This window comes from Mytilus trossulus, chromosome 1, assembly GCF_036588685.1.
Source record: "Mytilus trossulus isolate FHL-02 chromosome 1, PNRI_Mtr1.1.1.hap1, whole genome shotgun sequence".
In the NCBI taxonomy this organism is placed as follows: Eukaryota; Metazoa; Mollusca; class Bivalvia; order Mytilida; family Mytilidae; genus Mytilus; species Mytilus trossulus.
Genome location: NC_086373.1, coordinates 105,844,321 through 105,866,233, shown reverse-complemented (window position 1 = coordinate 105,866,233; position 21,913 = coordinate 105,844,321). Strand labels below are relative to the sequence as shown.

General features: G+C 31.9%; 1 protein-coding gene across 4 annotated transcripts in view; it reads right to left on the bottom strand.

The window, feature by feature from the left end:
- Window positions 1-21,913, bottom strand: part of LOC134695732 (choline transporter-like protein 1) — a 31,311-nt gene that overhangs the window by 1,254 nt on the left and 8,144 nt on the right. For all 4 annotated transcript variants that reach the window (XM_063557136.1, XM_063557145.1, XM_063557127.1 and 1 more), the window contains exons 7-19: window positions 20,282-20,390; window positions 19,046-19,166; window positions 18,240-18,287; window positions 15,037-15,108; window positions 13,485-13,551; window positions 12,741-12,802; window positions 12,285-12,391; window positions 11,427-11,480; window positions 6,107-6,193; window positions 5,583-5,698; window positions 5,031-5,197; window positions 1,923-2,015; window positions 220-312 (exon numbers count right to left, since the gene is read on the bottom strand). In XM_063557136.1, coding sequence (XP_063413206.1) covers window positions 220-312; window positions 1,923-2,015; window positions 5,031-5,197; window positions 5,583-5,698; window positions 6,107-6,193; window positions 11,427-11,480; window positions 12,285-12,391; window positions 12,741-12,802; window positions 13,485-13,551; window positions 15,037-15,108; window positions 18,240-18,287; window positions 19,046-19,166; window positions 20,282-20,390 — 1,196 coding nt within the window. The remainder of the gene's footprint in view (window positions 1-219; window positions 313-1,922; window positions 2,016-5,030; window positions 5,198-5,582; window positions 5,699-6,106; window positions 6,194-11,426; window positions 11,481-12,284; window positions 12,392-12,740; window positions 12,803-13,484; window positions 13,552-15,036; window positions 15,109-18,239; window positions 18,288-19,045; window positions 19,167-20,281; window positions 20,391-21,913) is intronic.

The following is a 21,913-nucleotide window of genomic DNA, read 5'->3' as shown; positions in this document are numbered from 1 at the left end:
GTATTACATCTATGATTATAACCTACTGTAGTTATTTAGTCATAACATCTATGGTCATAAATAAGAAGAATTTGCAATATCCAAGCCACATGTCCTCCAGTAATCCAGATGAAGTTTTTGGATTAATCGTTTTTTTAATAAAATTTAATAAAAAAAAAAATTTTGTGTAACATAAAAAAAAATAACTTTTACGAAATCTAACCAACATACTATACATACCATCAAGTCTTTACTCATATAATATGGCTTTGTAACTCCATCATTTCTTTCACAGTCTTCACAAAAACACAAAAATATTGTGTCTATGGCAACCTTAAATTAAAAGTTATACTTTTCAAATAATTATTGACATCCTTTCATTTCTTCAAATTCTAACATGTAATTTATATCCACGTTTTGAGTTTTAAAAATCGTGTAACCTCGTTCTTGATTTAGGCCTCCAACTGTTTAATTCGAAAAGCCATATTTAAGTCTTATAAAACGCACGTCTGGCGTAGACAATTATTAGCCCTGAATATTTTTTTTACATGATCCTTTATATGAGAAGTTCTATAAAAAAAGTCTAACATTTTACATATTTATAAATAATAGTACATGTATTTAAAAAAAATCAAATGGATACAAGAGAGAGAAGGCTGAGCTCATTATCTTTATTTCATATCGATTGAGAATAAGCTTCTCTTATTTGATAAAAATGGGGCCACATGACATTCATTATTCTTCAGTAATAAATTCAATCGGTCATTTATAGAACAAAACGGACCAGACAACCGGTCGTTAACGTTTTTGATTTAGGCCTCCAACTGTTTAATTCGAAAAACCATATTTAAGTCTTATAAACACACGTCTGGCGAAGACAATTATTAGCCCGGTATTTTTCCCCATGATCCTTTATATGATAAGTTCTATAAAAAAAGTCTAACCCTTTACATATTTATAAATAATAACCCTCTACATATTTATAAATAATAGTACATGTATTTAAAATCAAATGGATACAAGAAAGAGAAGGCTGTCAGAGCTAATTATCTTTATTTTAGAACGATTGAGATTAAGCTTCTCTCATTGAATAAAAAGGGGCCACATGACATTCATTATTTTTCAGTCATAAATTCAATCGGTCATTAACAGAACAAAACGGACCAGACAACCGGTCGTTAACGGATTTTTACTCTTCACTCCTTGCTATAGAAATCGTACAACTATTCGAGTTTGATTTGGACACTTTGCACAGCTGCAAACCTGAGATCACCCCACGACATAAAAAACTAAAGAATAAACAACACGAATCCCACCAAAAACTAGGGGTGATCTCATGTGCTCCGGAAGGGTAAGCAGATCCTGCTCCACATGTGACACCCGTCGTGTTGCTTATGTTATAACAAATCCGGTAAATAGTCTAATTCGGTAGGTCACATTCATGAAAGGGAAGGGAATTGTAGTTACGACGTATGGAACATATCCGATATCATTTGTGAAACGGTTATTCCATATCGGTACACCAGCTCGTGATGGCGTCCGTAAAAATTACGAAGGGATGATTTCAACTTCACCATTTGGAACTCTTGGTTTAATAGCTTCCTTGTGAGCAGCAACCATCTATTAAGAAAATCATGAAAGGAAATACTAGCACGGGAATATCGTATCAATTGGGAGATATATAACCCGTATGCAGGTGCTGCTGGAATGTTGCTACTTAGAAATGGAAAGTTCACAATTGGAAAGCTGAAATATAAACATGCGTTTATTGTCAAAATCTGTTATCTGCTCATTTTGCCAAAATACTACAGAAATTTTGACTCATATTTTCAAGCTTAAAAAGAAGTCTTTTGCAGATTCGGAATTTATTAATACAAGGATAACTTTAATTTAATACGTAAAGTTCGGTTCAGCTAGCCATTCATATTTTTGAACAAACTTACCTCATAGACCAGAAGAAAACAATGAGACACTGCAAACCCAAAAGCTGCTGCAACTGTTATTGGTGCCCACATGTAGTTAATGTCGTCCCTATGCTGAAGTATATATCGTTGCAATAAATATACAGCACATAGTGTATAACTTGTGGAAATAACATTTTTTACGAGAGGAAAGTTGGGACATCAAAATTGATAATGAATTTATTGACGTGGTTCAAATCCAAATAATAGGAACTAATTGTGAACACCAATAAGATATTTCTGTATTTCAATCAATTGCTTCTTACGTTAACTTCATTAAATCTAATTTCATTGTGAAGTACAAATTGTAAATTTGAATTACAAAGCCTAAATCTAATAAATATTTCTTTACATTGAACATTGATACTAAACTCTTTGTCTTTGCGTGGGAAATAAACAAATTTATTTTAAAAATAGTTATTGGCTGAATGATGCGAGTTATGGTCTTTTCCTATATTTTATGATGGTATGATACTAAACTTCTCACGGGAGGGATTGTGCTTGGTTTTTATATGATGAAGACGTAGTCTTTAGTTTAATTGAGGCATGGGGTATATAAGGAGCTATCAAGTCCTTTGTTAATATATGTAACATTGCCATTATACTTAGTTTCATTTGTTAGACACACAAATCAATGAATGATGTGTTTGTAGATAGTAGATGTTTTTGTGTTCTGTTAAATTGTTCCTTTTAAAATTGTTATACGACGATGTACCCATATTGACTATTTTATTTATTGTGTCTGTTTAGTTAACGCATCAATGTAAATATAACGGAATTAGATGAGACTGTCATCAAAGTGAGAGCGTTAGCGCTATAACACCAGGTTTAATCCACCATTTTCTACATTTGAAAATGCCTGCACCAAGTCAGGAATATGACAGTTCTTGTCCATTCGTTTTTGATGCGTTTTGTTATTTTCTTTTTCTTTTTGTTACCTATTCCAGCATCGGACTAGGATTTCTTTTAACTGAGTTTTTCTGTGCATAATACAGTGTTTTTTTTCAATACTAGCTAGAGTCATAGGGGCGGTTTGAGATCGAACTCAAGATATTTTACCCCACTGCATGTTTTACGCCTGTCCGGAGCCTCCGTCTTTTGTAATAAAATTAACGGTACTAATTTTCTTGCACCAGATGCGCATTTCGACAATACATGTCTCTTCAGTGATGCTCGTGGCCAAAATATTTGAAATCCAAAGCTTATATAAAAGATGAAGAGCTATAATCCAAAAGGTCCAAAAAGTATAGCCAAATCCATGAAAGGAATCAGAGCTTTGCATGAGGGAGATACATTCCTTAATTTATAATAATTTTTAATATTTTATAACAGCAAATTTTAATAACACAAAAAATCCGTATTTTCATGAAGTACTGGTTACTGGGCTGGTGATACCCTCGGGGACTTATAGTCCACCAGCAGAGGCATCGACCCAGTGGTAGTAATAAAATTAACGGTACTAATTTTCTTGCACCAGATGCGCATTTCGACAATACATGTCTCTTCAGTGATGCTCGTGGCCAAAATATTTGAAATCCAAAGCTTATATAAAAGATGAAGAGCTATAATCCAAAAGGTCCAAAAAGTATAGCCAAATCCATGAAAGGAATCAGAGCTTTGCATGAGGGAGATACATTCCTTAATTTATAATAATTTTTAATATTTTATAACAGCAAATTTTAATAACACAAAAAATCCGAATTTTCATGAAGTACTGGCTGCTGGGCTGGTGATACCCTCGGGGACTAATAGTCCACCAGCAGAGGCATCGACCCAGTGGTAGTAATAAAGTTAACAGTACTAATTTTCTTGCACCAGATGCGCATTTCGACAATACATGTGTCTTCAGTGATGCTCGTGGCCAAAATATTTGAAATCCAAAGCTTATATAAAAGATGAAGAGCTATAATCCAAAAGGTCCAAAAAGTATAGCCAAATCCATGAAAGGAATCAGAGCTTTGCATGAGGGAAATACATTCCTTAATTTATAATAATTTTTAATATTTTATAACAGCAAATTTTAATAACTTTTGTAAGTCTTGTATGAATTTTAACGAAATTTCATTTATATTTGGGGAGATTTGGATTACGCCTATTTTCACTGAACTAGTACACATTGTTGTGCAGGGGTCAGCTGAACGTCTAGGTGTGCGGGATTTTCTCGCTGTGTTGAAGACCCTTTGCTGGCATCAGCTTGTTTCTACTTCTGGGTCGGGTTGTTGTCTCTTTGACAAATCCCACGTTTTCATTCTCTATTTCATTCTTCCATTTTTTGTTAAACTTTCTTATGTATAACAAAATACAAATAGAAGTTGAATATGAGAATTTCTGTCGTTAAGATTTACAAAGGAAGCTTCAAACCTTCTTTAACTCGCCATATGCTTTCCCTAAAATAACCACGTATACCTAACACAATATCTTCAATAGCTCAGTCCGCCATCATAATATTGTGTCATTATTAAACTTAAAAGACATATTTCATTCTGAAAATTATGTAATGTTAATTTTATGCAGAGTTGCACATTCACCTTTTATAATGTTTCTTTAATTTTGTATGACTTATTATGATCAATGAAGGTGCAAACCATCAATTTTACATGACTTAAAATTCTGTTTTTGGCACCTCACTATTAAAATGTATAATGCATAAAACAAAGTAAAACATTTTTAGTACATTTTTTCAACTATTTATAAAAAGGTTTAACATTGGAGTCTGTCATATCTGTACTTCTTAGTTATGATAGTGTTGTAGCTGGGTTTAAACAAAACTGTTTTAATTAAAGTAGAATGTTGCTGAGGACACAAATGCCTCCGCTCAAGCTTTGCAATTTTCATAGTTGAAAAGGGGCATAATACCAAAACGGCAATTGACTTAAATTAAAAATAGAGTTTGGAAACGAAATTAAACAGACGAACGTTCAATGGTTAAACCACCGTTGCCTAAGAAAGAAGGGCACGGAAATGCTAGTAAGTAAAATAAGTTAGACGGCACATTGTATTAAAATTGTAAATGGAGTGACTGTTAAAAGAGTTAATCTGTTGAAATAACCTTAAGAGAATTGGATGTCGACAAGGACCAGATAACATTACCTTGAGAAATTCATGACCAATGACTAATACGATTGCCATTGTACTCAGTTTACCGAGAAATAGTACAAAATCACCAATGGAGTTTATAGCTGCAACTCTCAAAGCATTGGCAACGATTAGCAGAAACGCCTTGTGTGCTCCTCTACAGAAACTATACCCATAAATAGCTACAAAAAGAATGAAACATGGGCAAATAAAGCATTTTCTGAAACCACATTTAATATTAATTTTTAGTTAATTTCTACCGACAGAATATTATGGTCAATGTTATCATTATACATATCATCAAAATATGCATTATATAATGATTATAATTAGATAAGAAAATGAAAATGGTATTTTAAAAATGTCAATTGGTTTTAATCCAACAAAACGTGAAACAAACACGAAGCAATTGTTCAATCAGAGGTTGTTATGGTTTATTTTTTTTCAAACACTTTTGATTATCGTTTGAACGTACATTGATTGTCATTTCTACCTAAAATTGTTCTTTAAATTTGTCTACAATATGTAAACATATGCACTCAAAGATTACAAAGTCTACATACGTACCTATTTCAATATAAGCGTTTCTATTTAGGTAAGCTAGAAATTTCTCAAAACACCAAAGACAACATTGCAACATTTTTAGAAGGAAATCGGTCACCTTCCCTACTTTCCCACGGAGCCTAAAATAATCAAAACATTAAATAAAAATAATGATTAACTGTTTAAATTGAATAAACAATTGATACATAATTAATAAAACTACATATAGTTTCAAGTGTGACATGCATTACACAATCCTTATGATGTAATATATGTAGGCAGATGAGCACACAGCAGCATATGTTTTGTCCAATTTATTTGCATATATGTGATCGGAAAAGTGTAAGTCTTTGCTTGTGCAGTGTGCATTCTGTCTTTATGGTTTGACACTTCAAATGTATCAGATTTGAAAAACTTTCTATAGCAAAACTGTAGATTGCGAATTGATTAATTGAATTGATGTTGTTCACTAAACTCAATTGGGAAAAGTTACATTCATATTCATAATAATAATAATCAAAATTAAAAATAGCCCTTACAGTACTTACTTGTTCTGAATATATCCAAGGACCAGTCTGGCCAGACGGACAAGCGCAATTATAAACGATCCAAAGGCAACAGATCCAAGATGGTATCTGCCAATAGATAATTATCACTTTGAAATCTGAAAATATGCTTTTTAATTTACCCTTGTAAGTAAGTAAGTAAGTAAGTAAGTAATGACTTTATTTAAAGAGAGCGACTCAAATAGCTATCGCTTATTGTTCAGCTTGTCATATAAATTTCGTATTCTTTCATGACTGGGTTTTCTAAATTTAATAACATGTACAAATAACTATCTTAAAAATATGGAAAAAAATCGATTTATTCTATTGAGTTTTTAATGAAATTTAGATTATGATTTTATTTTGTTTGTTTGTACACTCACATTGCACAAATAAGTAAAAAACAAAAAAATGAAGAATATGTCGCAAGTGCTATCCAATCCATCAAAAATGATGGAAAACAACATTTTATAGGATGTTCACAAATGCTTCAAAATATCTGGCTTTTTTGTTAGTTATTCATTTGCACTTTTTGTATTTTACTGATCGAGATTAAAAGGCAGCCGGTCGAGATCTCAAAACATTAATCAACTTTACCACACGCTCATTTGTTTTTCCAACGCAAAACAATTTTTTGGCGATTATATCTGCACTTTTGTTTTCATTTATAAACCGTTAGAAACAGCAAAATACTTTCCACTTTCCCAGACTCATCCCAGTTAACGACTGTTAATATTGTACCTAGACACAAGTCTATAGGTGACCAAATGTTTACCTCTGTGTCTTTTGAGATTTGTTGTACCCTCGTGTCGCTGTGTATTTGGTGTTATTCATATAACTTGCAAATAAATGATATGTAACTAATCAAATAGAAAGTTTTAATGTCATATATAATCTGACTAGCCTTAGATGAACTAATATTAACTTGAATGAAGTTTATATAATTCAGACTTATCTATCTGATTGAAACGTAATTTCGTTTTAAGTTTTTCAATACTATAAACAACACGGGTGTCATTCGGTTTATCGAGAGAAATGGGCGTGAAAGAATATCTAACGGCGGTCAAGTATTGAGAGACGATCGTGAAAGTTCTGGTAACGGATCGTGAAAGGCATTTAATCGAGAAGACATATGAAAGGTCAGTAAATATTCTAATTTAATTAATTACACAGACACATTTACGATAAAATAAAACTGTCTGTCAAAATGGTTCAACATTATGATCAGTATGTCAGAATATCCAGTTTCAAAAGAACACAGTTATTACAAAACGACAAAAGGCAGATTGCTTCTCGACATTTCAATGACATAAAAAATGTAAACAAACACGATTTTTTCATAAATTCGACTTGATAAACTACGTTTATCAAAATAAGGGCATTGCATTTGAATTAATTAAACGGTTCTCATAGTTATTTTGTATAAATATAATCTGAAACTTGGTAAATAAAGAACTATTCACACAAAATTGATTTTTTGGATCGTGAAAGATCACGTACCGCATTTTTGAAGATCGTGAAAAGGATCGTGAAAGATCTGATGCTACGAAGACGTTCAAATTATTCTTCCTTTATATGATAATTGATATTTGTTATTGGTATTGAGTTAGGCTAGATAGTCAATATCCTCCATAGGTTTAAGCATTTCAAAGTATTAATATTTTCGGAAAATGAAAGAAAGAGAAATTACAATTACGGCAATAAGAAAAGACAGTGGGTGACAAAACGCCGAAAAAACAATCCAGTGAAGGTGAGCCAATGGAAGAGGATGAAGATGCAGATATTGTTACAGAAGCAACACACATATATTGTAAAGATGATGTGGAAATGAATGAGATAGTAAAGTTATTACCAATTGTTATCATTGGTAAAATGTTTGTTTTATGTTTTATGTTGTTTGGCCATTTGAATATATACATGTATGCAATAGCGACAAGGTGTTTCGTGTATGGTTTACATGTCTGTCTGCATGTTTCTTATATGACCATGATGATTTTCATTGTTTGATTTATTAAATGATAGAAAGATGTCTATGTCTGGCTGTCGGTCAGAGTTCATATACTTTTGACCTTATGTTTCGAACTAATTGGCTAAATAAAGGCAACAGTAGTATACCGCTGTTCAAAACTCATAAATCCATGGACAAAAAACAAAATCGGGGTATCAAACTAAAACCGAGGGAAACGCATTAAATATAAGAGGAGAACAACGACATAACACCGAAACGTAACACACACAGAAACGGACCAAGCATCAGACAAAACACCACGAGAATAACAAATATAACATGAAAACCAAATACATGAATTTGGGATAGACAAGTACCGTGCCACGTCTTATCTCAATATCTCAAAAATAAGAGAAAACACAAACGACTCAACGTTAAAATGCAACACACACATAAACGAACAATAATTTAACAATGGCCACCTTCCTGACTTGGTACAGGACACTTTTAAAGGGGAATAAAAGTGGTGGGTTGAACCTGGTTTTGTGGCATGCCAAACCTCGCACTTTAATGGCAAAGTTAAATATAATTTTGAAATGACAACACAACATTACATGACTACAATAAATAGGAGAACATATTAGACAAAGAAACACATGATTAATAGATAACAAAAAGCATCAGGTCTAAAATTCAATACGCCAAAAACGCGCCCCGTCCACACAAGACTTACCAGTGACGCCCAGATATAAAAGATCGAAAGTGAAAAAAAAAGTACAAAGTTGTACAACACTGAAGATCAAAAGTTGAAAAAGGTTGTGCCAAATACGGCGTTGTTTTCATTCTTGAGATACATAAAGGCAACAGTAGTATACCGCAGTTCAAAACTCATAAATCCATGGAAAAAAAAAATCGGGGTTACAAACTAAAACCGAGGGAAACGCATTAAATAAAAGAGAACAACGACTCAACACCGAAACGGACCAAGCAACAGACAAAACACCACGAGAATAACAAATATAACATCAAAATCAAATACATGAATTTGGGATAGACAAGTACCGTGCCACATCTTATCTCAATATCTCTTAAATAAGAGAAAACACAAACGACTCAACGTTAAAATGCAACACACACAGAAACGAACTATATTATAACAATGCCATCTTCCTGACTTGGTACAGGACACTTTTAAAGGATAACTTTTACATTTGCCAGTTTCTAAGGCACTGTAAGGATCGGAACACATTTATTTGGTGTACGGGATATTTGTATGGCATGGTTCATTTGACCTTGACTTTTTTTTTTTTTTTTATCAAACATTGATAATCTTAAGCGCATTTGACACTTCTAGTAAAACCCTTGATATTATAGACGTTCAACAAATATACTATCATAAGTAAAGCAAACAAGACATTTATACAGCATTTGCGCTTTGGTATTCTATAATATGTACTATATAGTTAAATTTAATCCTTTTCTGCGTTGTTTATAAAGAACTTCAAAAGTTCTGTTGCACAAAATGTTGCTTATCGTTCAATCCAAAATTACACATGAAATGTGCTGTTTTTGCTATGATTTTTTGTTTGATGGATAACATTTTGGTTATTATTAGCTAACTAGTGTCAGTGTGCCTGAAGTGCACTAGACCGATTAACAGAGCTAAATCTTTCACACTTATTTAGACACGTTATTAGTTGTTTTTTTAAACTTTCGAGGTAAAGTGTTGAATAGAAAGAAAAAAAGATAATAGCTTTAATGTTCATCCTTATCAAAATAGTTATAGGCTTCAACCACTTGCAGATTTATCAAATGGTAAAAGAAATACTGATTTCTGATTACTAGTATTAAGTCTGGACACGCATTTTCATTCACGATCGAAAAAATACGTTGCCTGATCTTTCACGATCAAGTTTGATGGAAATTAAACAAATTCACGGTTTTCATTAACAAATTAACGCTTTCAATGGAAGAACATACTTTAATTTTACTGTTCTATCAGATACACCAAAGATTAAATTTCAAATATATCATGATATTCTGAAATATGACCATTATAGGTCCACAAAGCGTGTTATTTGTAATAAATTTCATAGACACGCATTTCGCCTTTTGTGTTTTTTCAAAAAGTACTTCATATTTTCTTTATCTTCTTTCACAGTTATGTTGAGGAAGTTAAACTATTTTGACAGACATATTTGTTTGTTCGGATTTGTTCCGCGTTTTGAAAATTAAGCGATTTTTTCAAAGATTCTGAACTAGAATGTACATTAAATGCCTTTCACGATCCGTTACAAGAACTTTCACGATCGTCTTTCAATACTTGACCGCCGTTAGATATTCTTTCACGCCCATTTCTCTCGATAAACCGAATGACACCCGTGAACAACTGTTTCTATTCAAATAATGCATATTTGTATTTCAAACTATACCATACTGAATGAAATTAGAAACTCAACACTAGATTATTTTTTTTAATTCCTTTTCCTATTTCGAAATATGCAATTCATTACTTCATTGTCTTTGCAATTTGAAAGTTAAATCAATTACGTCATTTTTAAAATTCTATTCATAGGGTATGCACTGAAACCCTGCCTCTCCCCTTATCAATTATTATAAAGAAGGCAATGAGTGCCTTTAACAAACACCAAAATGATTACAGTGTGTTTTGCCAATCGTGCAGTCTAAACTTTAGGACTTTTAATATTTTCTGCAGTCGATTCTTTGGCATTATAGTTTTTTTGGGAACATTTATGGAAGGAATTTGTCTACCATGACATTCGACGACTTGATTAGTATTTGACGTTGCAGCCGTAAACATATCTCGCAAATGACGTTGCGTAATCAAAATTCTTTCTTCATGTCGTTGTCACCCATATTGATCTGGTCATTGAAGTACATCAACAAAACTGTTGGAGGGACAGTTAGAACGAGTAACTGACGTCAAATTGTTTTATTACAGTAAGTTCACGTTTTCCTGCTTTCACAATTCTTATAGGCTGATTCAGATATTCATTGGTTAGTCTCTGCATTATGGAGATGCAACATTTTGTATGATTTAATTGTGGGTATGGATGGAAAGAATTGAACAAAGAAGAAAAACCTTTAAAAAAAATCATAAATGGATTTCAAATTTCGCTTTTAGAAATTCGTGCGATTGAATTATCCGATGTGTTCAATAATTTCAGATAAGTCAAATATATTTTTTTATAAACAGAAAGATGTGTTCTAAGCAATTAAAGTAGTATTTATGTTAGAATCAATTATGATTTGGTTAAAGAAATCAATAGAATGTGTGTTGCGTTTTTGAAAAGTCTGTTTATTTCAATACAAAAAGAATATGTTATTTTCATTCCGAGAAAATATCACCCTTACCTTATAAGTCTTTTGATCGATGCAAGTACTGGCCATCCAAGTTGGCTCTTATCTCTAAAATGATGGAGAATTGATGTACTTTATCTTTATTTTAATCATAAAGTTTGACATGATTCTAAATAAATATTCTAAGATTTGCAATTTGATGTGTATTTTTTTAATTTGTCTTCATCATATTTCGGTAACTTTTATGAGATTGTCTTATTTTTTTTTGCAAATAAAAAGCATAAACATATACATTGATACACAATAAAGTTAATGACGTTACTATGCTTGATTTTTCACAAATTCACACATAATCATGCTGCTAATTTATCCCTAACCTTTAAGCCGTTAATACTCCTAATAAAATATTAAAAATGAAATTGATCGCGTTGTCGTGTTAAGAAAATCCTAAGTTGCAATTTTAAAGAATGAAAACATGAATGTGTCAATTGAACACGGATGCCCAACCCGCACTATCGTTTCTTGTTTAGTGGACCGTGAATTGTGGTAAAAACTCTAATTTGGCATTACAATTATAATGAGTTGCAAGTTGATTGGACTTCATCAACTACTTTAATCAAAAACTTTTACCTGAAGCGGGACCGACTGACGATCGAACGAACGGATGCACAGACCAAACACAATGCCCCTTAGAGGGATATAAAAATGAAGGTATATGTCTGGAAGATCAGATATATGCTTTCTGTACAGGTTAACACTATTGCAGACTAGATAAAAACTTATTTCGTGTGAAAAAAAATGGAGAAATGAGTGACCAAGTATTTGTTAAACAAATGAATGGTTGGTCGGACGAAAGGGCGCAAAAGTAAAGTGAAATAAAAACCTAACATCTAGAATGAGGTATGATATTACCTTTTGAAAAACCATGTTGCGATAGCACCAGCAATAACCATATCTTGACAGGCCACAATGAATGCTGATATCCATAGGATTCCAAATATATGGTACCATCGTAGATACTAAATACAATATATAATTGAACCCATTAATACCAGGATTAGAATTTTAACTTTGGACCAGACGCAAGTTTCGTCTACAAAAGACTCGTTAGTGACGCTAAATGTCATAAATCAAATCTGTTTAAGCTTCCGATGAAAACTTTTATATAAACTATGTTTTCTACTTCTGTGAAATATAGATTTGAAATATAACTTATTTTAGTATTTCAGTTCTGATATATGATTTTTGTTTTCTTTTTATGTATAACCTTTTAATCACTTTTACTTTTAACATTTTTCAGACTTCACTCGTGTAAAAATATTGCAGATATGATAAAAAGGTTTATGTTGGTCAGCATTCAAATCTTACCCTCATAGTATCCTCCATATCATATTTGACAATTCCTGTTGAGTTATTCACCACCGGAATTCCTGAAAACATATCAGAAATGAGAAACCTAAAATATAGTATATACAAGCTAATGTTTGGTTGGCACGTGGAATTGAAGTGGATTTAGGAATGTGATATCTTAATTTGAAGAAAATTCAACTTCATTTTTTTTCTCTTTTTATTTGTTTTTGGAACTATTCTGGTTTTGATGTCTGCACGATTCACTCACGTTTTTTTGTCTTAATTCAAATGCCCCACAAATGATAAGTGACAGATAGATTTCAAAACTTACAAATTACAAAAAAAAAGATATCAACAATAGTATACCACTTCAACAATATAATATTTCGCTAGAATGTATAGCAACTACCATCATTTTTTAATACCCTTTATATTTATACTGCAATTATTTGGAATATTAAAACTAGACATTCGCTTCTAGAAAACTGAAATCTACAATTATAAATAAAATCCAGCAGTTAGTGTTTACTATGGATGAACAAAAATCACTGACCACCTTTGAACAGGCGTATCTAATGTTTAACATTAGAGTTAAAATCATGGCCCATTGTATGGACAATTTTGTCTAGAATTATTCACTTAATAATCAGAATCAACATCAGCGTTATGTGTGTATAACTAACATTATAAAACATATTGTTGAAACAGAATTAGCTTTTAAATTCTTAGTAAACTCAGAAAACAATAGTTTTTTTTACATACCAGATGTTTCAATATGTGCTGCTATAATAGCAAGCGCAGCTAATACTCCACCAAGTATAATTAATGTCTAAAAGATTAAAGTTAACGTAGTGTCAATAGTAAAGATCATTACATGCATTTCAAATGTTTGATTGAAACAAAGGAGATGGGTTCTAAGTTGTGTACAGCTTCGGTTGTAATCATGATTGCGGAATATGACAAATGACCATCGATACTTAACACTTTTGTAGTCGCAATCCCATCATTCATTACCCGTGGTTTATTGATAACCAAATTTAAACTTGTCATTAGAAATACGATGGGTGCAAGAAGTAAAATGGGAACTTCTAACCCTTTCAGACTACCAGTTCTCCTTATGTATACATTAGACCCTGCTTTTCTTTGAACTGTTTTGATTATTATTCTTTTTCTTTCGTCTTCTTTTTTTCTAGTTTTGCAAATGGTGTTGTCTGTTTTAGGAAATGATTTTTTACGACCTTATTTGCATTTTTTTTTTCATAACTTGTGTTTTTTAATCCAATCAAAGGAACCGACCATTAATAGTAAATCAATATTATAAACATTTCAAAAAGATGTACTAGATAGAATTTAATTGATAATCGATGGCTCGCACTTATATCAAAACGTCGGACTTCTAAGTGTTCTTCAAAAAGTGTGAAGTTCTCTTCTAGACTAGTTATAGACACTTTCGTGTGACAATTTCTCATTAGAGTAACATCTCTGTATGATAACTTCAGAAGATTGCTTCCATATTCCAAATAAGTTAATCACTTCAATTGTACTGCTTGTGTTAATGACTTGTTAATCTTAATGAGTGAAAAATGCTTAAAGACAATTCAAGTATTCATGTTTTACGTCACTTGCATGATATATTATCATTAAACCAGACATAATTTCCTAACACACATCTTATCTTTAATGTGTCTTTAGTTTTCTAAGTTGAGTTTTGTGTACTATTATTTATCTGTCTGTCTTTTTCTTCTTTAGCTATGACGTTGTCAATTTATTTTCGATCTACGAGTTTGTATGTCCCTCTGGTATCTTTTGCCTTACTTTTGTAGGACTGCTTGATCGTTGTATATTTTTTTTACCACGCATTTCCATGACTTTACATGACGTAATTTTCTTCATTTCTCGATGCTCATGATTAGATCGTCCTTTGTCGGTATTTAGCGCAATTCCCGACAAAAAGTCAATTGATTGTACATGCTCGTCTGAAAACATAATCAATCGGACAAAATTGAAGACTCGGCAAAATGAATTAAGCAAAGAAACAACACGTCGAATAAAACAAACAAACATCATAGCTAAAATAAAAACTAAAAAGACAACTGCTCAAAACAAAACGCAAAAGTGCTAGATAAATGCATGTCTTTCGAAAGGGTATTTACTCATCAATTTTACCAGGCTATTACGTACTATCAAGTAAACAGTTACTGAACAACTGGGATAACCAATAGGATTCCTGATAAAATTTCAGGAAACTCTTTGTCAGTGTATATTGTGAACCTATACTTTTCGTTTTACAAATTTTAGTACTTATAAGACTTACCCATAGAGGTTGGAGCAACAAAAAAGGAATACATCTGATTGCTTTTGCGGCCTCTTTGAATAACTGGACAACCTAAATATCCAATTAATCGTTAATCGATGATACATAAATAGTTACTAAATATTTCAGCACAGAGCCAACACAGATAACCAAAAAGTATAGTTATTTTTGGTAGGATGTCATTGTCACATAGTTAATTTAATTCGATTACAGACCGAACTTGGCATATGGTTTTTATATAAAATTATTGATATGAATACAACTATCTATGTTTAAAAGATTTGTTATTGTCGATTTTTATAGGTTTAAAATTTGGTCACATGGTATTGTTGGTTACCATTTTGATGAAGATGCCTCCATCGATTCATGAAGGTAAAGAAAAGAAACATCTTTTTAATTGATTGAGATATTATCCAAATTACAATTACTTACACTTTTCTTTTTTTTTTTAGATTTGAGCGTTCTATATGAATGTATACACATGGAAAAAAGTATTGCAACACCTAGATTTTTTAAAACTTGAAAAATCAGCCTCTCATTTTGGATAGAATATGATAAAATAGTTGTAAAATAATATTGAAAAATAGTTAATGATAACATTGGCATTAAAGGAACAAAAATGTATGAAAAAAAAAAGTTTTATCCAACCAAAATTTGTACAAAAAAATGAATTTTACAACTTTTACTGTAGTCAAATTTTACATTGTCAGACATTTCAAAATTAATCTTAAGATGTTGTTCACATCATGGTTGATCTTTAAATGCCAAAGAATTAGAACTTTGTGCGCAGCCTCCATTCAAACGGATAACCACATATTAACGTCGTCTGATTCCTGCCATAATTCGACTTACTTGTTGCGAAGAAAGCAGCAACTATTCCTGATGAAAGGCACTGTTTTTTGCATGATGTGTTTGAACTGGGATATGTCATTTCGTGCACTTTACGCTTAATAGTGTCCCATATATGCTCGAGATGATTCAAATTTGGGCTTCGATCGGGCAAAGGAAGATAAACCGAAGTCCATTGGAACAATGGGTCTTCCTCCACGATGCTAATTTCCCACTTTGGCGAGCTCTGCACTATATTGGATACGGGAAACTGTGTGTCTGTTTGTAGGCAAAGGTTCCCGGAATGGTCTTATCGCACGATAACCAGTAGCGATGAGCCGATCTCGAACAGTTTTTGTTTAAAGGCTCCTGTATGGTAATCACTCTCTTTTTAGGATTGTATTGTTTGCAATGGGTTTTCTTCTGATTAACCTCCCTTTTGCTTGATTTTTCCTTGCAGATATTATAGGGGGTCTTCTTTATCTCGGACGGTCTTTAACAGCGTTTGTTGCTTGATTTTTATTCTCAAAACGACTTATAGTGAAATGGTCATGACAACCAATACGTGCAATTATCACAGCGACATACCTGCTTCTCTCATGCTGGTTATCTGCCATCTTGCTGCAGTTATGAGTTGTGGTTGACCTAATGCAAGGTGTCAATCACATAACTTTATAGACTTGGTTATTTAAAGTATTGAAAACAATGGGGATAAAACATCTGTTTTACTGTTTACGAGTACAGTAGCTGCATGCGCAGATGAGAACTCATTGTGTCGATATTTATTGATTAAACTCAGGTGATATTTGAATAATGTTTAATTAGTTCTATTTCAACAAACTATATCACAAAAAAATAAAGAGTGTTTTTTTAATTTAAATTTCAATATGGTGATGCAATACTTTTTTTTCCCATGTGTATAGATCAACAAAGTGATTCGGACGAACGAAATTATTAATTTAAGGGTGTTGTCCTTAAGTCAAATCCTTTTTAAAAAATAATATGAATATGAGATTTAAACTCATATCTTTTTACCTTTCAGCATAAATGTGATATTGAACATGGTTTGGCAAGACGCGCTTTTAAATTCTTTTTTGCTAAAATTATGACAAAATATGCATTCTTTATAAACATTATATTGATAAGATTATACATTGTATTACAGATGCAAGGAAGTGAGCTAATTGATAACTGCATGACTTTGGCACAATTCAAAAATAAAAAAGTCATGTGTGTGAAATCCAGATGTATATTTATTTCGTATTATCATATGAAAGCAGCAATGTTGGCAAGATGTATTACCTTTTATTTTCTTTTTGTTGTTCTGTGGTTTACATGTTAAAATGTACTATTATTAATTTATTTATGGATGTTACTGTCTTGAATTTTCTGGCATTTATGTGTACTGTTTTCCTGTCAAGTAAGTATTTCATGTTAGCGACATTGTTAACATTGCCATAAAAGCGAGAGGTTTTGCTAGCTATTAAACGAAGTTTAATCTGCCATTTTTTCTTAAAATACTCTGTACCAAGACATGAATATGACAGTTGTTATCACATAGTCCTTTACTATGTATGTGGACGTTTGGTTTTGTATTAGTTCAGTGTTCCTGTTGTTCTGTTTTGTTTCCTCCTATAGTTGGTGTCACGGTGTTCCCTAAGTTTGGGTTTGTGACCCGGGTCTTATTCAGTTAAATTGATTCATGGCTATTAACAGCGGTATACTACAAAAAAATTTACTGCCTTAATTTATTTCTACTTTCGATATATGAAGAAGAAGAAGCGTCAAGTAACTTATCACAAATCACAGTTTTTGAATATCCACGACAAATATTGGCTATTAATCAAATCTCAAATAATAGGAACATTATTTTGAATTGTTTACTTCCTCCATGCGAATTTATAGTATAATATTTGTTTATATGATGTATGTTGAGATTGGATGAATACTTTCGTGAATATTATTTTATTTGGTTATGTACTGCCATGTTTAGAGAAAAAAACTAAATTTCAAATATTTCGGGACAAAATCTATTTGTAATTGTTACCTTAATTTGTCTTTCCAAATCGATATCAATTTGAACATCGGTAAGCTGCTGTCTCCTTTACTTATGATGCAGAAGAATTTAGAACGACACTATCGCAATTTTATGGTAACCACCTCAAAAATGCTGACTGACACGATGTGTCGGTGTATAAACTGACTATTAAAGTGATACAAGTAAAGTTTGATCTGTGATTTTTACCTATTTATGTTTTACAGATGATTCATTCTGACCAATATCAAATTAATTAAAAAATGTTTTTTTTCAATTAATTTATCAAACGTGGGGATGGAATGCTATTTATTACAAGTTTCTTTCTTCATATACTTACTAGTGCAATTCTTTTAAACATCATCAACAACAGCAGCAGTATAATGATCTATAAAAACAAACAAGTATTCAAAAAAATCGTTTAACTTTACTATTTTTATACCATTTGACCATAGATCATAAGATAGCATAAACGTCTTTGATATGCCATTTAACAGATCATACCCGAAGTCCAAATTAAACATTTCTCATATCCTAACTGTGGGTATCTCTTGTATAGCCCAGTAGTCAGCACTGTTTGTGCTGACATGAATTATAATTGAGGTTGTTATATTTATAAATTTTGACTTTTTTTAAATACTAAAGCTTTTCTACCTCAGGCATAGATTACCTTAGCTGTATTTGGCAAAACCTTTAGGAATTTTGGTCCTTAATGCTCTTCAACTTCGTACTTTATTTGGCATTTTCAACTTTTAGGGGTTCGAGAGTCACTGATGAGTCTTTTGTAGAAGAAACAGGCGTCTGGCGTATATACAACATTTAGTCCTGGTATCTTTGATGAGTTTATTTTTCTATAGACCGACACTAGACACAACATAAAAATCATATAATGAAATACCGTGTATGACGGGATGAAAATGCTTTCAATACTAGTGCTTTTAATAGATTAGTGCGTTAAAAAGATTTCGGATTGCATAGATTCAAGTCAATATTATATACGTTCATGTTGATAGTTAATTATATTTTCAGTTGTATAAATTTGGTATATATGTGCACAGAGTAATAAATTATGTCAATAGTGTTGTATCAGTGCTTACATACAAATTTGACAATAATTATCAAATCACTGATTTGCAATATACTAACGGTAATTCCAGTGGCTATACAGGCATAAATTAACCAGGTTTCGACAGCTTCACTCCTGTCAGCTGTCTGTTGTGATGCAACAAGACTATCGTATGCCATTTTCAGGTTATACCATGAAGACCTAAAAAGAATAGAAACTCGTTATAAAGTACATGATAAGCCTTAAAACAGATTAGTTTTAAATGAAGGCAACAGTAGTATACCGCTGTTCAAAATTCATAAATCGATAGAGAAAACGAATCCGGGTTACAAACTAAAACTGAGGCAAACGTATCAAATATAAGAGAACAACGACACAACAGAGACACAACACCGAAATGTAACACACACAGAAACGAACTACAATGTAACAATGGCCATTTTCCTGACGTGGTACAGGGTATTTTATGCAAAAATGGTGGGTTGAACCTGGTTTTGTGGCATACCAAACCTCCCGCGTAAATGGCAGTGTTAATTAAAACATAAAAATGACAACATTACACGACAGGGTTACAATAAATAAACAGATAAATGGGAGATAGAAAATATAGGACACATAAACACGAATAATAGCCATCAAAAGGTAACAGGTTAAAAAAAAATATACGCTAGACGCACACTACGTCCACACAAAACTATACTCAGATGTAAAAAGTTTGAAAGCCATAACAACTACAAAGTTGAAGATTGCCGAGGACCAAAAGTTCCAAAAGGTTGTGAGGCCGGGTTATCCGCCTGAGACAAAAACATCATTATCATCAGGAATAATAAATAGTTTTGCAAACAGTATTTTTTTTGAAAATGACTATAAAATAGATATACATAATTAAACTGAAGTAGTGACTAGCTGTAATTTATACTGATTATCCAATTCCATATTTGATTAAGTGTCCTCGGATATAGTTCTGTTGTTTTTTTACGGATAATGCGTGTTTAATATGAGGTGCTTATCATGTGGACACATGTGTATTTCTATACATCATTCGTTTATTTGCAGAAAATAGTTAAAAACTCTAAATCAGTCATTGTAAGACTGTTCTATTACCTCTAAAATGTGTTCATGTTCAACCTCTCTGACTCATTGGCAGTCATACATGCTCTTCTAACTCCTATATTAGTTACAATTATTAAATTAATCCTAAAAATGATGAGGCAGTTTTGATAGTACCAGCCCTTAAATAATTCAGATCAAAACTGACGTTATTATTTTCTGATTTCATAGCTTATTCATTAAAAACATTTAACACATATGCTTACCAGCAGTACGCTGTTGCTCCGAGACAAAACGCAATTACAGCTATCACTATGAACCATATTATTATGGCCGCCAAAAATCCAAAGCATGCCACAATAGCTATGGAAACACCTATAATGAATATCCGGAATTTTTATATTAATATTACTATAGAATGATCTGTGACAGAGTTCAATTCCGATATTCTCGTAAAATATTTTCCAAAGTTACATCTATTTCGGACATATTCATGAAATAACATTATTTCTTCAACTAACAAACTACATCTATTTCGGTCATATTCATGAAATTACTTTATTTCTGAACTAACAAACCAATAACAGATAGTACATTTCTATGCAAGTTACATTTACTTTTACCAAAACATAACATAAAGATAGTGCATCAGTATGGATAAATTACATTTCAACAGGGAAACATATAGATTGTGCATCAGTATGCGTTAAAGGATATGCTTAACCCATGACAATGAATAAACAGGATGTTCACATATCATCACGTTCTTACTTTTTTTGACAAATTAGAAAAATATACTTATCCATTACTGCACACATAATACAACACAGAATATAATTAAAAAATGTTATCACACTACTAGTATCTTATCAAAATAAAGGCAATGGTTCAATAGTCATGCATAGATCGATTCCACTGAAACAACTCATGGTCACAACCCAAAAATGAGGTAAACACAGCAACTAAGAAGAAATAAAAAGGAACAACAGATTGAACCTGGTTTCATGTATAGCCAAACGTCCTGCTTACATAGCAATGTTGAAAATAACGCTTAAATGACCACATTACGTACAATACAGTACAAGTAAATGCAAGAACATTCAGGACAGAGATATATAAATAAAACGCCTGCTCAATTCATATTTTTTAACATATATATCTATGTTAATAAAATGCTTTTTTTAAATCTTTTTGAACAGATTTTAATAATTGTATTTATTTCTAGTATAAATTCAAAGCCAACACCTTATTAAACAAAATAATCTTAAATAACGGTTTATAATACTTGTTGATGCATTGAAATTAACTTTAGTATGCACACATATTTTTTAAATCAATGGACTACTTTGGTATTTTAAACAAATCAAGCAAACTAACATATAAATCAAAACATATGCGAATTTAGAATATAGAACGTAGAAATTATGAAGAGGATGAATACCCCCGCTCGCACGATCATAGTTCCTAGTTTATTGAACAGTTGGATAAACCCAATGAGGTACGGGCAATTTCCCTTTCACTCACAGTTGAAAATCACCAAAATATATCAAATCTTACTAGATATTGAATATTTAGAGTCTCTATTATATACATATGATATTGTTGCACAATGCTACACATTTCCATAAAAGGCTTTTGGATATTTTGTTATTGAAGGCATTTTAATACAAAATTTCAAGTGAAATTTGGCATTTACTTTTAAAATTTCAAATCATGAAAAATGTGTCTACTAACGTTCGATGTGATCACAACTCCATGGTGAAATTTCGTAAACCAGAACTTTTGTCTAAAAACTGGTCCAAAAATTTAGAATATATACATTATAGGTTAGAATCAGTAAGAAAATATGAAATAAGTTTCATGCTGATTTGACCACAATTTCACGTTAAACTATCTTA